We start from the raw sequence: 18,603 nt of genomic DNA, 5'->3' as shown, positions 1-18,603 counted from the left end.
TAATCTTTATGCAAAACTTAAAGCACATTCATTCAAAAATTTGACTAAACATGAAAATTAAATACAATCATGCATTGTAAGATTTTACATGTAAACCAAGTTTATTTCAAAGTATCAAAACACATTTCATAAAACCCACAGTTAAATCATGCAATTCGAAACAAATAGAATCTCAATAGCCAGAGGCTAAGAGAAATCACATGAATCTCGATAGCCAGAGGCTAAAGAGAAATCATGTCACAAGGCTAGCTAGCTCAAATATATGGATATCCATTCACATCCTCTTCTACTGGCACACCTCAACACTTCTCCAGAGAAGGAATCAAAATTCGAAACTAATTACCCCCACTAGTCGTGCTAGTGAGGTGTTGAAATATATGGTCATGATACTGTGGTTTTAAAACTTATCTTAACAATTTGCTAAACATTGTCATTTCAAATATACACAATAATTTTCACAATTTGAATTAAAACATCATAAGTAAGGTCACAATACTTTCAACAATTCAAAGCAACAATAAAATGCATATTTCATTCATTTAATCAATGAATTTTTTTTTTAAAGCATAGTAATATTGTGCACAAACCTCAAACGAGTCGTCCTTTAGCCTCGACTCGGTTCCTCGGGTTCCTTCCCGATATTCTTTTCAACTGAAACACACAATTTTACAATGTTTCAGTACTAGAACTTAAAATAAATTCAAAATAAACTTAGCTTCACATTTACCTAACTCTAACGTGTTAAATTCGACGTTCTCGAAATTTTGTGTTTCGGTTACTATTCACTGCACTATTCAAGTCAAATTATTGACTTTCTAAGGCTTAATAGGTATGGGAACTCCAACTTCACCCACATACCACATTTTGGTCACCAAACTTGTTGGTTTTCGTCATTTGTTTAAAGCTTAGGTCATTTTGGCAAAATTGCCAATTTTCGATTTTGGTTTCCGAAGTTGCACTATTCCATTGGTTGATCTACTGTTGGAATTTGACAAAATTTCCTTCATAGAAAATGTTCCTTATTGTCTTAAGTGTATTCTCATTTTTGGATCACCTCAATCGGAGTTTTGTAGCTCAAGTTATGGCCAAAATAAGTTTCTGCTCACGCAATCGCTCATACCGCAATTTAGGTGCTGTCGATTTTTGGTTCAACTTTGGTCAATTGTTTGATCAAGTTAAGTTCATAATTTGGTCTCACTTTCTTCATATGAAATGTTGTACTATGTCTTAGGTTTCCATCGGTTCAAGAATCGCCTAAATCCGAGTTTTCTAGAGAGAGTTATAGCTATCCAAACATTGCTGCTCAACTAAAAATCTGCAGAATTTCAGTACAGAAATTTTAACTTTGCTCAATGATTTGAATGAGTTAATGGCATAATTTGGGTTGGTGTTCTTCATGAAAGTTTTAGGTCTATATCATATCTAATTGCTGGTAAAATTTCAGGTCAATTTGACCTACCTAGCTCAAGTTATGACCACACTGCTTCATTTGGTCAGTTTAGTGCGATGGCAGCCTGCTATCAACTCACTTTGGTCAATTGTTTCACCAAGTTTTGGTAAGTTTTTTGCAAAGGTTCCTTAATGAAAATTGTGCTCTTTATGTTTATTTTCATCTCCAATTGGTGGCATATCAATTGGACTTGTAAAATTTGAGTTTTGGTCCTTCAAAGTGGGTTTGGTCATGCTGCAAGCACCAAGACCATTGACCTACGAATTTGGTTTAATTTCCTACCATTCCCACACAATTCATTTGGTCATAATTGACCACTATTTCACTTCACAATAGGTCAAACATGCCATTTATGTATTTCTCCAAAATTTGCCTCAAACCCTAGGCCTCCAAACCCTAATTCATCTAATTATTGTAATTAATCACACTTAATTGTTTTAATGCTAATCATTCAACACCAATAAGCTCACATACACCTTTAAATTCACCAAGTTCATGCATACACATCCTCAAACCCTAGTTGACTAAAATTTAGGTTTGGTCCTTCAACAATTTATTTCATTGTATTTTTCCACAATTTCTAGTGTAATTCAACTACTTAATTATGAATTTAAACATAATATTAAAAACTAACCACTAACCTCTTTTGTTGAATTTCTCCCTTTTCAAATCTTCTTTCTTTCCTCCTCTTTTTGTTGTCAAGATGCTTGTCAAAGTCCAAGAACAAGACTTACTTAAAGGAGTTAGGGAGTTTATAAAATAAAATCAAGCTTTTGAAAGCTTGAAATGGGTGTTAATGGTGGAAAGGGAAATGAGAGAAATGAGGGAGAAAGAGTGACGGGAATGAAGTAATCAAAAATTTTTTTTTCTTTTCTTTTATCTATTTTGCTTATGGAAGACCCTTAAATCCAAATTAATTAATTCAATTTATTAATTCTTTTATGACATCACCTTTGACTTTTCTAACTTCTTTCCTTTTCTTTTTTTTTTCTATTTATTTTTCTATTAGTTCTTTAATTCTATTGTCGATTCCGAAATTTTCTTTTCTCCGATTTTATTTGTGATTATGTCAGAGTCACTCTGGGGTCAATTGACCAAATTGCCCTCGCTGCTTCATCCGGTTTGCAAATAATCCAATATTTCTTCCGGCTCACGACCTAATTATTTGACCGACTTAACGCTTCTTTTCGTGATTTTCTCTTTTCCACTTGTGTTCATAAGGGTCCTAAGGACCGCGTCACTTTTTACGGTCGAAATTTGAGTTTAAAATGACTTGTGATGCGTTCAGGAGGTCACTCATCGCCGTGACTTACTGCTTAACCTCTTATGTTATGTTTTTCTTATTTATAGTTAACTAATTAAACATTACTAATTATTTGTGTTTATGGCTTCTCAAATTGTCTTAAGTGTGGCCCTAATCCCATTAATTGTCCGACTGACACCGTAATGACGATGAAATATACTGAGCTATACCAATAGGGGTGTTACAATTCTCCCCCCCTTAAATAAATTTCGTCTCGAAATTTTACCTGGTATCAATCTCTGAACAGCTGTGGATGTTGTCTCCTCATGTCCTCCTCTCGTTCCCAAGTAGCTTCTTGGCCTGAATGATGGTTCCACAGCACTTTTACCAATGGTATCTGTTTATTCCGTAGCTGCTTCACCTCATAAGCCAGAATCTTTATGGGTTCTTCTTCATATGTGAGGTCTGGATTTACTTCTATTTCTTCTACTGGTAGTACATGAGATGGGTCTGATCGGTACCTCCTCAACATAGACACATGGAAGACATTATGTATCTTCTCCAACTCTGGAGGTAGTGCCAACCGATATGCCAAAGGACCCACTCTTTCCAGAACCTCATATGGCCCGATAAAACGAGGACTCAGTTTCCCCTTTCTACCGAATCTCATAATTCTCTTCCAAGGAGAAACCTTGAGGAAAACTTTCTCACCCACTGCATACTCAATATCCCTTCTTTTCAGATCAATGTAGGACTTCTGACGGTCTGATGCAGTCTTAAGTCGATCTCGGATCACCCTGATTTTCTCTTCAGTCTATTGAACAATTTCGGGTCCAATCATTTTTCTTTCACCCACATCATCCCAACACAACGGGGTTCTACATTTCCTGCCATACAAAGCTTCATATGGAGGCATCCCAATGCTTGATTGATAGCTGTTGTTATAAGCAAACTCAATCAAAGGCAAGTGTGTATCCCAACTACCCTCAAACTCAATCACACAAACCCGTAGCATGTCCTCCAAGATCTGAATTACCCTCTCAGACTGGCCATCTGTCTGTGGGTGGAATGCAGTACTGAAGTTCAATCTAGTTCCTAGGGCTCTCTGAAGACTACCCCAGAATCTAGAAGTGAACCTAGGATCTCTGTCTGACACGATGGATACTGGCACTCCATGTAGTCTCACAATCTCATCAATGTATAACCTAGCCAATCTTTCTAAACTGTAGTCCATCCGAACTGGCAGAAAATGAGCAGATTTAGTCAGTCTGTCAACAATGACCCAAACTGCATCATGACTCTTCTGTGTCCTCGGAAGTCCCATCACAAAATCCATCGTTATTCTCTCCCATTTCCACTGCATCGGTAGTGAATGTAACAACCTGTGGTACTTGATGCTCGCTTTACTTGGCGACAAGTTAGGCATTTGGACACAAACTCTGCCACATCTCTCTTCATACCCATCCACCAGTAATGCTCCTTTAGCCCCCTATACATTTTTGTGCCACCAGGGTGCATGGCAAAAGGAGACTCATGTGCTTCCTTCAAAATGATCTGCCTCAAATCAACATCATTAGGAACACACATTCGCCTCGGTGTAGCGAGACCATCATCTCGATTGAGAATTACGGTTTCTTGCCTGCTGGACTTCTTCCATCGACTTCGATACTTCCGATCATTACGAGCACCATTCTAATCTGATCAACCAACACCGTTTGTACATGCCATGCAATTGCTGTTTGCCCATCATCATTAATCTCTAAACCGCATGTAATGATCTCAACTCATGTACCAAAGACAAAGGAGTAACTTGTAGATTTGCCATAGTCTTACGACTTAAGGCGCCACCACAACATTAGCTTTCCTCGGTGATAGTCAATCAGACAATCATAGTCATATATAAACTCTAACCATCTCCTCTGTCTCACATTCAACTCTTTCTGGGTGCCCAAATACTTCAAACTCTTATGATCTGAGTAGATATAACATTTCTCCCCATACAAATAATGTCTCGGATCTTAAGAGCAAACACAATAGCTGCAAGCTCAAAGACATGTGTTGGATAATTCCTCTCATGCGGTTTCAGCTGGCGTGATGCATAGGCAATGACATTTCGATCTTGCATCAACACACAACCTAACCCATTGTGAGAAGCATCACTGTAAACTGTATATTCTTTACCCGGTGTAGGTAAAGTTAGGACTGGAGCTTCAGTCAAACATCTCTTCAATTCATCAAAACTCTGCTGGCATTTATCCGTCCACTGAAATTTTACATCTTTTCTAAGTAGCTTGGTCAATGGAGATGCCAACATGGAGAATCCCTTCACAAATCGACGGTAGTATCCAGCTAAACCCAGAAAACTGCGAATCTCTGTGACATTTCTGGGTGGCCTCCAATTAAGGACAGCTTCAATCTTACTTGGATCTACCTTAATGCCCTCTTCTGATACTACATGCCCCAAGAAAAATATTTCTTTCAGCCAAAATTCACACTTCGACAATTTGGCATATAGTCGCTTTCTCTCAAAGTCTGCAGTACAATCCGCAGATGTCTATCATGCTCTTCTGCATTCCTCGAATAGACCAATATATCATCTATGAATACCACAACAAACTGATCGAGGTATGGTCTAAAAATAGTGTTCATCAGATCCATAAAAGCAGCCGGAGCATTAGTTAACCCGAATGGCATGACCAAGAACTCATAATGGCCATAGCGGGTTCTGAAGGCAGTTTTAGAAATACTTTGCTCTTGTACTTTCAGCTGATAATAACTCGATCTCAGTCAATTTTGAGAACATACCGCACCCCTCAACCGATCAAACAAGTCATCAATGCGGGTAATGGATATCTATTTTTATTGTCACCTTATTCAACTGCCGATAATCCATGAATAACCGAAGAGTGCCATCCGTCTTCTTTACAAACAATACTGGCGCTCCCCAAGGTGACACACTCGGGCGGATAAAGCCCTTGTCAAGCAACTCATGCAACTGCACTGTCAACTCTTTCAATGCTGCAGGTGCCATTCTATATGGCGTTATGGAGATTGGGTCCACACTGTGCATAACATCAATTTCAAACTGCACCTCTCTTTCTGGAGGTAATCCTGGCAATTCATCAGGAAATACATCCGGAAAGTCACATACCGTAGGGATGTCCCTTAGTGCTGGACTCCCCACCTGGGTGTCTATCACATGTGCCAAGTATGCTTCACACCCCTTTTTAATCATCCTTCTGGCTAGTGCAGCCGAAATGATGTTTGATGGCAGTAAATGCCTCTCCCCGTGTATTACCACATCACCATACAAAGGGAGACCAAAAGTGACTGTCTTCAGTCTACAGTCAATCATGGCATGATGCCTGGCTAACCAATCCATGCCCAAGATGATATCATACTCTCTGAAGGGCATTTCAATTAAGTCTGACAGGAAAATATGTCCTTGGATCACCAAAGGACAGTCTCTATAGATTCTGTTGACCCGGACTTCTTGTCCTAACGGACTAGTTACTAGCACTTCAAAACCCATTTGCACACATGGAACAGCAAGTGAACAAACTATGCTAGCACTAACATATGAATGGGTTGAACCCGGATCAAAAAATACAAATACTTCTTGATCAGAGATAGAGAATGTACCAGCTACCACATCAGAAGTCTCAGCCTCTTCTCGCTGTTTCATTGCGTAGATTCTGGTTGAAGCACTTCCTTGTCCTGACTGACCAATTGTGCCCTGACTGCCTGAAGCAGTGCCTCTACCTCTGCCTCTTCCTCTGCCAACTGACTGTGAACCTCTGGGAGCAGGACTCTGAATAGATCCCTCGGCAGTAGTAGGAGCTGGACCATATCTCGGAGCATTAGTACAGTCTCTTGCTAAATGACCCTTGCCTCCGCAGTTAAAACAGGCTCCAGTGGCCCAATAACACTCCCCCCCATGAATCTTGCCACAAGTCTCACAGTATGCAGATCGTGAAACCTGTTGATCTGCGGACCTAGGGTCTCTGTCAGGAAAATGCCTCTACTAAATCTTCCACCCCGACCCTTGCTGGGTCAACTTAACTTCTTTCTATTTACAGAGGTAGCACAATAACTCTGTTAATCTTTTTTTTCCCCCTTTTATTTTTATTTTTTCTCTTGTTAACACTTCCTCTCTGACCCTTCTGATTATATCCTTTCTAATTCCAAGGCTTGTGAGATCAATTGAAAAAATTCGATGTCGAAACCCACAACTTGCATTCTCGGACTATGTCTTAGCCGGACTCAAACCTCTTGCATCGTCTGGGGGTGGAGACTAAGCTTCCAAAGATAGTGGCTTAGCCTTGAGAAATCTCTTTCATACTGCTCTGATTCGGTTCCCTTGTTTCAAACTCAAAAATTCTTGCGCTTCGATCAACATATGCATCCGGGATGTATTTGCCTCGAACTCTCTGATGAAGTCATCCTGTGTCAAGATCGGTGGTTCAAAAGGCGTGGGGGATGGTCTTCCACCAATCATACGCATCCCCTTGCGGTGCGACAGAATATTCCAACTTCACTCATCTTGGCGATGCAGTTTCTTAAACACTCTGTCCATTCTTTCAAGCCATTGCTCTGCCTCTAAAGGGTCCATCAGCCCTTAAATTCTGCACCCCCATACTTTAGCAATTTATCAAACTGTCTGCCGAGGCGGTGGTTGTGCCACAGTGGTTGGGGTGGAGCTTGAGCAGCATACCTGACCATTTGTTGAAACATTGCCGCTATCTCATGCGGCGAATCGGCAGAATTTGCGACATTTGTGGGGTGCCGCTTGACTCCGACATTCGTAAAGCTGGGCTTCCTTGTGCCTCGGCTTCAACAGATCGCTCAACGAGCGATCCCCTTCTTCCATTTGATCTGAAGTTAAGGTATCTCTGAACAAATAACACAAGGAGATTTCTCCGTTAGGTCATATTCATGATGTAATGCCTTGTATGTAACAATTATGGACATTGAGCGGTTGTACTTAACAAAGAAAAACACAAATTCACAATTTAAAACATAATTCAAAAACTTGCTCTGATACCACTAAAACATGTCACACCTTACCCCTCTGTAAGGCATAACATGATCCCGTAGAATACCTAATGAACTACCGAACTTCACCTACCGATAACTCATTAAGTACCCTACAAGGGATTTTAAAACAATTTTCTTATCTTTGACAAGTGGTGAGCATTTCAAATAAGTATTTAAAACATTTAGTTGAAATTAAAACTAATTAATATTTTTGGCCATTTTAGTTTTCCGCAAATTTTATAAAAATTTTGACAGAGTTTCCTCTGTATTTTGAGAAAACCATTCTTCGAATACCTGTAAAAAGCACTTCTAAAAGTTTTTCTCAACCACTACTTCAATTTCAAACTCAATCTCAATCAATTTCTCAAATTCACAAGTTCAATAATTTCTTCAAAATACTGTCCATCAATATCATTTATTCGTATTCCATTCAAGATAAACAATTTATATATTCATCATACTAAAATTTACATTCAGGAAGTCCAAACTAAAATTTATTACAACTTTTATACAAACTTTGTACAATTGCTCAAGACCCATGTACATGTCCATACATTTATGTGCAATATATACATCAAAAGAAATATTTACATTAGGGTATAAATTATATCCAAGACTTCAAGTGATGACTTCACACACCTCAAGAAATTTCACCACGCTGCTCCTCTAATCTCTATATCTCATGAAAGAATAAAGCTATCACGAGTACTAAGACTCAGTGGTGCACAATATACTAAAATAATCTTTATGCAAAACTTAAAGCACATTCATTCAAAAATTTGACTAAACATGAAAATTAAATACAATCATGCATTGTAAGATTTTACATGTAAACCAAGTTTATTTCAAAGTATCAAAACACATTTCATAAAACCCACGCTTAAATCATGCAATTCAAACAAATAGAATCTCAATAGCCAGAGGCTAAGAGAAATCACATGAATCTCGATAGCCGAGGCTAAAGAGAAATCATGTCACAAGGCTAGCTAGCTCAAATATATGGATATCCATTCACATCCTCTTCTACTGGCACACCTCAACACTTCTCCAGAAGGAATCAAAATTGAAACTAATTACCCCCACTAGTCGTGCTAGTGAGGTGTTGAAATATATGGTCATGATCTCGTGGTTTTAAAACTTATCTTAACAATTTGCTAAACATTGTCATTTCAAATATACACAATAAATTTCACAATTTGAATCAAAACATCATAAGTAAGGTCACAATACTTTCAACAATTCAAAGCAACAATAAAATGCATATTTCATTCATTTAATCAATGAATTTTTTTAGAGCATAGTAATATTGTGCACAAACCTCAAACGAGTCGCCCTTTAGCCTCGACTCGGTTCCTCGGTTCCTTCCGATATTCTTTTCAACTGAAACACACAATTTTACAATGTTTCAGTACTAGAACTTAAAATAAATTCAAAATAAACTTAGCTTCACATTTACCTAACTCTAACGTGTTAAATTCGACGTTCTCGAAATTTTGTGTTTCGTTACTATTCACTGCACTATTCAAGTCAAATTATTGACTTTCTAAGGCTTAATAGGTATGGGAACTCCAACTTCACCCACATACCACATTTTGGTCACCAAACTTGTTGGTTTTCGTCATTTGTTTAAAGCTTAGGTCATTTTGGCAAAATTGCCAATTTTCGATTTTGGTTTCCGAAGTTGCACTATTCCATTGGTTGATCTACTGTTGGAATTTGACAAAATTTCCTTCATAGAAAATGTTCCTTATTGTCTTAAGTGTATTCTCATTTTTGGATCACCTCAATCGGAGTTTTGTAGCTCAAGTTATGGCCAAAATAAGTTTATCGCTCACGTGCAATCGCTCATACTGCAATTTAGGTGTCAGGATTTTTGGTTCAACTTTGGTCAATTGTTTGATCAAGTTAAGTTCATAATTTGGTCTCACTTTCTTCATATGAAATGTTGTACTATGTCTTAGGTTTCCATCGGTTCAAGAATCGCCTAAATCCGAGTTTTCTAGAGAGAGTTATAGCTATCCAAACATTGCTGCTCAACTAAAAATCTGCAGAATTTCAGTACAGAAATTTTAACTTTGCTCAATGATTTGAATGAGTTAATGGCATAATTTGGGTTGGTGTTCTTCATGAAAGTTTTAGGTCTATATCATATCTAATTGCTGGTAAAATTTCAGGTCAATTTGACCTACCTAGCTCAAGTTATGACCACACTGTTCATTTGGTCAGTTTAGTGCAAGGCAGCCTGCTATCAACTCACTTTGGTCAATTGTTTCACCAAGTTTTGGTCAGTTTTTGGCAATGGTTCCTTAATGAAAATTGTTCTCTTTTATGTCTATTTTCATCTCCAATTGGTGGCATATCAATTGGACTTGTAAAATTTGAGTTTTGGTCCTTCAGTGGTTTGGTCATGCTGCCACAAGAAGATGACCATTGACCTACGAATTTGGTTTAATTTCCTACCATTCCCACACAATTCATTTGGTCATAATTGACCACTATTTCACTTCACAATAGGTCAAACATGCCATTTATGTATTTCTCCAAAATTTGCCTCAAACCCTAGGCCTCCAAACCCTAATTCATCTAATTATTGTAATTAATCACACTTAATTGTTTTAATGCTAATCATTCAACACCAATAAGCTCACATACACCTTTAAATTCACCAAGTTCATGCATACACATCCTCAAACCCTAGTTGACTAAAATTTAGGTTTGGTCCTTCAACAATTTATTTCATTGTATTTTTCCACAATTTCTAGTGTAATTCAACTACTTAATTATGAATTTAAACATAATATTAAAAACTAACCACTAACCTCTTTTGTTGAATTTCTCCCTTTTCAAATCTTCTTTCTTTCCTCCTCTTTTGTTGTCAAGATGCTTGTCAAAGTCCAAGAACAAGACTTACTTAAAGGAGTTAGGGAGTTTATAAAATAAAATCAAGCTTTTGAAAGCTTGAAATGGGTGTTAATGGTGGAAAGGGAAATGAGAGAAATGAGGGAGAAAGAGTGACGGGAATGAAGTAATCAAAAATTTTTTTTTCTTTTCTTTTATCTATTTTGCTTATGGAAGACCCTTAAATCCAAATTAATTAATTCAATTTATTAATTCTTTTATGACATCACCTTTGACTTTTCTAACTTCTTTCCTTTTCTTTTTTTTTTTGTATTTATTTTTCTATTATTTCTTTAATTCTATTGTCGATTCCGAAATTTTATTTTATACGATTTTATTTGTGATTATGTCGAGTCACTCTGGGTCAATTGACCAAATTGCCCCTCGCCGGTTCATCCCGGTTTGCAAATAATCCAATATTTCTTCCGGCTCCCTGACCTAATTATTTGACTGACTTAACAGTTCTTTTTCGTGATTTTCTCTTTTCCACTGTGTTCATAAGGGTCCTAAGGACCGCAGCGTCACTTTTTACGGTTCGAAATTTGAGTTTAAAATGACTTCGCAGTCGTTCCCGAGGAGGTCACTCATCGCTGTGACTCGGCTCGTTTAACCTCTTATGTTATGTTTTTCTTATTTATAGTTAACTAATTAAACATTACTAATTATTTGTGTTTATGGCTTCTCAAATTGTCTTAAGTGTGGCCCTAATCCCATTAATTGTCCGGACCGACACCGGTCACCGGAACAGTGAAATATACCAGGCTATACCAATAGGGGTGTTACAATAATTGTTAAGCATGAGATGTTGTAAATATGTAAATGGTTTAGTGGCCAATATTGGATGTACCTGAGGACATTAAAATTATTTGCATAATTACTGGCTCAATGGGATCAACTTAACTAATGCAAGATAAGTCAATAATGGATGTACCTGAGATTTTGAGCATTAGGGGCTAGGTAAAGGATTGAACCTCACGTGAGATGTGATGGGCAAGGAGTTGCTCACTTATAGTTTATTGTAATTCCAATAATGGATGTACCTGAGGATGATCAATAGAATTATAAGAATTCAATCACCCACTAGAAATCCATCCAACTAGGATTTCCGTTTTCTACTTTGGAAGTGTAGGATTCGCTAAGTTAGTGGGAGGACCAATTTGATTAAAAGACCATAATCATTTTGGTTAATTACATGATACATTTACTAATTAATCTGGTTATTTTCTGCAGTTAATTTTCTGATAAAAATGAGCACAAAACAACCACCACCATCTAATATCCTTGCAAGCATACTTGATCACAATAGGTTGACAGGACCTAATCTGTCTGATTGGCTAAGAAATTTGAAACTTGTCCTGAACCTTGAACATATAGGATATGTTCTAGATTCAAATGTTCCTGGTCCCTTACCTCCAGAGGCCACACAAGAGGAACATGATACTTTGGACAAGTGGAAGGAGCATGATATGAGAGCTAAGTGTTACATGCTTGCTTCCATGAGTAATGAGTTACAGAAGCAACATGAGAACATGCAGAGTGCGAGTGAGATCCTTCTTCACCTACAAGAGTTGTATGGTGAGCACAGCAGGAATGCTAGGTATGAGATATCTAGACAGCTATTCCGTATGAGGATGTCTGAGGGACAGAATGTTGGGGATCATGTCCACAAGATGATTCGGCTGATTGAGTAGTTGGAACATCTTAACTTCAACATGGATTTCCAACTACAGACGGATTTGATCCTTCAGTCCCTTCCTGAGTCTTTTGGGAATTTTGTGACAAATTTCCATATGACTAAACAGGAATGCACCTAGCTGGTTTTACTCAACATGCTGGTTATTGCTCAAAAGAATATGCCAGGCAATGAAGGAAAAGAGGTAGCTTTGATTGCATCTTCTTCTACTGGAAAGTCCAACAAGAAGAAGGTCAATAAGAAAAAGAAATCTCAGATTCCTGGTCCTTCTAAGAAAATAGCTAAACAGAAAACAAAGTCCAAAGCTGACAAAGGCAAAGGAAAGTGTTTCCATTGCCAGTAAGAAAGTGTTTCCACTGCCCAAAGTATAGCAATCTAAATTAATGCAATGCCATGGTGAAAACCAACTCAAGTTCAAAATATATTTGGCACTTAAGATTATGTCATATTGCAGAAGATAGGATTGCAAAACTGGAGAAAATGGGGATTCTATCCTCATTGGGCTCTGAGCCTACTCCAACTTGTGAATCTTGCCTTCAGGGTAAAATGACTAGATCACCCTTTGTTGGACAAGGGCTAAGAGCTGAAAATATTTTGGAGCTAATACATAGTGATGTATGTGGTCCATTTAAAGAAATGGCTAGAGGGGGTTTTCATTATTTTATTACCTTTACTGATGATAAATCAAGGTTTAGGTATTTGTATTTGATGAAATACAAACATGAATCTTTTGAAAAGTTCAAAGAATTTAAATCTGAAGTAGAAAATCAAACAGGAAAGAATATTAAAGCTCTTCGATCAGATCATGGAGGTGAATATTTGAGTACTGAATTTGATGAATACTTGAGAGAACATGGCATTGTTTCTCAGCTGACTCTTCCAGGAACGCCATAGCTGAATGGTGTATCTGAAAGGAGAAATCGCACCCTATTGGATATGGTACGTAGTATGATGAGCTATACTGATATGCCAATCTCCTTTTGGGGATTTGCATTAGAATCAGCTTTGTATATTCTGAATAGGATTCCATCAAAATCAGTTTCTTCCACACCTTATGAGATATGGCATGGAAGAAAACCAAGTCTTAAGCATGTTAAGATTTGGGGTTGTTCAGCTTATATCAAAAAGCTGAACACTGATAAATTGGAGACCAGATCAGAAAAAGGTCGATTTGTTGGATATCCAAAAGATAGTTTTGGATATTATTTTATTTGCCTACTTCACAAAAGTTGTGATAAGTAGAGATGCCACATTTCTTGAACAACAATTTGTCTAAGAAGGAGGCAAAGGAAGGCAAATAGAGTTAGAATTGGAGAATTCTGACCAACCAACAGATCAGATGGATATAGATCCATCTAGTCAACCTATACCCGTTGATGAAACATCTACATTTGTTCCTCGTAGAACAACTGGTATCTCACCCACCAGTGAGATATGGTTTTCTTCATGAAGAAGAATAAGAGTTGTCTACTCATGAAGAAGTAGATCATGGAGATGATCCACTTACCTATGAAGAAGCTATATCAGATATAGACTCTTCAAAATGGATTGATGCTATGAAATCCGAGATTGATTCCATGTATAAGAATCAAGTTTGGGATCTTGTTGACCCACCTGAAGGTATTGTACCTATAGGGAACAAATGGGTTTTCAAGAAGAAAATTGGTTCTGATGGAAAGGTAGAGACCTATAAGGCAAGGCTAGTAGCGAAAGGGTTTCGCCAAAGGCAAGGAATCGACTATGAGGAGACTTTCTTGCCTATTGCCATTCTTAAATCAATTAGGATTTTATTAGCAATAGCTGCCTACTATGATTATGAGATTTGGCAGATGGATGTCAAAACAGCTTTTCTCAATGGATACATTGAAGAAACATTTTCATGGAACAACCTAAGGATTTTGAATCCCAAGATGGTTCCAAGGCATGCAAGCTAAAGCGATCCATTTATGGATTGAAACAAGCTTCGAGGAGTTGGAACATCCGTTTTGATGAAGCCATTAAATCCTTTCGTTTTATCAAAAATGAGGATGAGCCATGTGTATATAAGAAGGTTAGTGACAGTGCTATCACTTTCCTTTTCTTATATGTGGATGACATACTATTGATGGGTAATGACACAGGTATGTTGACGACTATAAAGGTATGGTTGTCAAATACATTCTCCATGAAAGACTTAGGGGAGGCAACCTATATTCTTGGGATTCGCATCTATAGAGATAGAGCGAAAAGAATAATTAGTTTATCCCAAAGTTTATACTTGGAAAAGGTGTTAAAGAGGTTTAACATGCTTGATTCCAAGAGAGGATTGTTACCAGTGAGACATGGTATCCATCTTTCTAAAGAGATGTCTCCAAAGACACCTGAAGAAAGAGATAAGATGGCCAGGATTCCATATGCTTCGGCTATTGGAAGTTTAATGTATGTAATGTTGTGTACTAGGCCGGATATCGCATATGCTGTTAGTTTGACTAACAGGTATCAATCCAATCCAGGTTTGGAACACTGGATAGCTGTCAAGAATATTCTTAAGCACTTGAGAAGAACTAAGGATTTATTCTTGATTTATGGAGGTGGAGACTTGTAATTGGATGGTTATACTGATTCTGATTTCCAATCAGATATCGATGATAGAAAGTCTACCTCTGGATATGTGTTCATTTGTAATGGAGGTGCAGTCAGTTGGAAGAGTTCCAAGCGAGCACGATTGCAGATTCCACTACAGAGGTGAGTATATTCTTTGCATCGAGATCTTTGCAAAGGAAGTATTTGGATTAAAAAGTTCGTGAGAACTTACGGTAGTTCCTTCCATTGAGTCGGCGGTTCCATTACCTTTGTGACAACAATGGAGTAGTCATCTGAGCTAAGGAACTAAGGTCTCACCCAAAATCCAAACACATAGAAAGGCACTACCACATTATCAGAGATATAGTTGGGCAAGGCGATTTAGCCATGCAGAAAATAGCATTAGCTGAAAATCCAGCTGATCCATTCACTAAGCCTATGTCACAGACTCAGTTAGACCGACATCTTGAGAAGATAGGTCTAAGATATTGTAATGAATGGCTCTAGTGCTAGTGGGAGATTGTTAGTAGTATGCCCTAGAGCATATCATTTAGTATGTATCTTGTACATATTTTTATTAATAAAAGGCATTTCCACTTTTCCGTTTACATAATATATTTATGTGTAATAGAAAAGGTCCATTGATATTTTGTTAGAAATATTATTCTTAAGTTGTTAAGAATATGAGTGACAATATTTCTAGCACAAAGTATCATAAATAGGTTCACAATCGAGGATACTTCATAATAAGGATATGACTTATCCAGAAAGATTGTATTCATGTTTGTTACCAAGTAATTTATATGAGATATAAATAAGATGGAATGGTGAGTCTCATGCCATATGACAAACATGATAGGCACTTATAAATGATAAGTAGGCCGAACCAGTGACACTTATGACAAGCACATGGAGTTTACTCTTGTCAATGTTTTGTCATAAATCATATCAGTGCATATAATCTTTAGACCTGAGATAGCACAGTTATCTTGTATATAGGTAGTTTGAGTTTGATATTGCTTTCATACTTGTACTGTGTATGGGTATATGGGCATGTGTTGGCTCCTACTAGTTATATATGGAGGTAGGTGTTGATCAAGATGGAATCTGTTCCTCTAAGTAAATAGAGATAAAATCCTATGTTCATTTAATTGTTCTTGATGTTTCAAGTTCCTGGCCAGAACGGATAGATTTATTCAGAAAGAGTTTACGATGAGAAAATCTTTTAATCAAGAACTGGAATTAAAAGAGAACATAATATTCATAGCAAATGGAGTTTGACATAAACCATGACTCCAGCTTGAGTTGGGATTTTGTAACAAAGAGATTCTAGTGCATGGTAACATATGATTATAGGTTCATATAAGGTAAACCTTATTACTAATTGGGTGGCCATGGCATGCTATGCTAGGTGTTAACCATGGTCTATGAGGTTCATAAAATGATTTAGAGAAATCATTTATGGTAAGAAAGAGTTCTGATGATATTAAGAGTTGATATCATGTCTCATTGCCAATTAGTGATGAGCCTAGTAAGTCACACACATGCACAAGTTATCACCTAATTAAATATGATTTAATTAATTAATTAAAGAGTTTAATTGATTAATTAAATAGGTTTGATTTGCAATTAGTTTGCAAAGTCCCTAGCATGACTTGAAACCAAATATAGATTATTGGATGTATAATATATGTTAAATTTATATTTAAAGTGTTTAAATATGAATTTAATTAATGAAAAATTAATTAATAGAGATTAATTAATTAATTTATATTTGATATAAATTAATTAGAAGAAGAAAAATAATTATTTTGGGTTGAGAACTCAAAATTAAGACACAGGGGCATTTTGGTCATTTTACAGTGTGACACGTGGCACCATGAGATGGTGACACATGGCATAACACATAAACTTGCCAAATGTTTTTAATCATGTAAGATGATTAAAATCAAGATTACATATAGGTTTGACACTTGGCACAATGTGATTGGGTCACTTAAACCTAGAGCTAATCAAAGGGTGACATGTGGCAAGGGTTTAATGATTTAACCTAGCTATTTAAGTGTTGTTATGAGAAAATAAAATGCAACCAGCAGCCACACTCCTTTGTCACGCCACTTTGAGGGTTTTTATCTCTTCTTCTTCATCTCTTATCAATTCAAAGAGATTAGCCATCAATCTCTTGAATTAAGAACACTAGAAATTGTTTCTAGTGTCCTGTTTACATCTTTAATCTCTTAAAAGGCAGAACTTGATTTTCTAATTAATAGAAAAAGCTTTAGAAACTATTCAAGGGCTGTCATAGGTGTTCTTGGTGTGAACAAGCTAGAGGGACAACATCTGGTGTCCTGAAGACGAATCTCAAAGGCGCAGACACGCTACAGTGCATCAAGAGGTTAGTGTAATCGTTCTTGATTTAATCTAGGTTTCTAAAATTAATCTGATTAATTTTAAAATCTTAAATGGCAAATACAGATCCAAAAACATATTAAAAGAGTTTTAATATGTTGTTTATCATTGAAATTAAATAGATAAAAATAAATCTTGCATGATGCATGTGACCCTAGGTGAAAATTTTTGAATTCAATGGTATAAACTTGTATTTTTCACGCTTCCGTTCCTTCAAATACAACTACTTCTAACATAATACAAATTATTCCTTTATGAAAAGCTATGTATAGCATATGTTTGCTTGGAAGAAAACTGCATTAATGAGGTTCCCTTACCATTCATCCATGGCCTGTTTCTATATCTAACTATAAAACGACTTCTTGATAGAAACCCTTTGCATATTCATTATATATATATAAGCTACGTATAGCATATGTTTGCTTGGAAGAAAACTGCGTCAATGAGGTTCCCTTACCATTCATCCATGGCCTGTTTCTATATCTAACTATAAAACGACTTCTTGATAGAAACCCTTTGCATATTCATTATATATATATATATATATATATATATATACTTATTACAAATTCTCATGTGTTGGTTAATTAATGTTATACTAGACTCATAAATTTAAAACACATAAAAAAAAAGAAAAAGAAAAATAAGTACACAAAATTTATTTAATTTTACTGTGATGTCTATATTTAAGGGTAAGAACAATGAAAATTTTCGCCATGATAAAAATAATAAGTTATGATTTCTTTAAACTTTCCGAACTCTGATCTTAATAGTTTATATCAAAATTTACAATTTGTCATAAAAAGCAAAAATTTACAATATTTATATTGGTAAAAGATTCTCCATACCCCTTAATAAGGTCAATGGTAAGCATTGGTCTTAGTTCTATTAGCACATATTCTTCCACTATTATTATAGACATTACAAATTTGCAATTGAGTCACATCATAAACTTTCAAGTCAAATCATAATTTGGACAAACATAAAATTATATCCAAAGTATATGATAATTTTTATAGCCCATTTTGATATTTATCCTGTGTTTAACTTCCCTCTCTTAACTTCAATTTGTTACTAAAAAATCATTGGACTTTAATTTTATTTCACAAAAATCCCTATAACCTATTACAAATATGCTATAACAAATTTTCAGATTAAAAAAAAATTAAATTATCTTTTTACCCCTTGCCTCTCATACTCAAATAATTACCAATACTATCACGATAATCTATTTCTATAAAGGAGGAGGATTTACCCACACCGAAAAATGCTAAAACTGCATTTGTAAACATTATATTGCAGCTTAGATGA

At 36.3% G+C, this 18,603-nt stretch overlaps 1 protein-coding gene across 1 annotated transcript; it reads right to left on the bottom strand.

Annotated features, from left to right (window-relative positions):
• Window positions 1–501: 501 nt before the first annotated feature.
• Window positions 502–18,584, bottom strand: LOC131183272 (uncharacterized). The gene is made up of 3 exons (XM_058153866.1): window positions 18,503–18,584; window positions 6,336–6,680; window positions 502–651 (listed from the first exon to the last, which is right to left on the bottom strand). The coding sequence occupies exons 1-3, from the start codon at window positions 18,582–18,584 to the stop codon at window positions 605–607; spliced, it is 474 nt and encodes a 157-aa protein (XP_058009849.1). The 3' UTR covers window positions 502–604.
• Between the last annotated feature and the right edge of the window lie 19 nt (window positions 18,585–18,603).

Source organism: Hevea brasiliensis, chromosome 1 (genome assembly GCF_030052815.1).
Source record: "Hevea brasiliensis isolate MT/VB/25A 57/8 chromosome 1, ASM3005281v1, whole genome shotgun sequence".
Taxonomy (NCBI): Eukaryota; Viridiplantae; Streptophyta; class Magnoliopsida; order Malpighiales; family Euphorbiaceae; genus Hevea; species Hevea brasiliensis.
The sequence above is the reverse complement of the archived record's forward strand: the minus strand, read 5'-3'. Positions and strand labels throughout refer to the sequence as shown.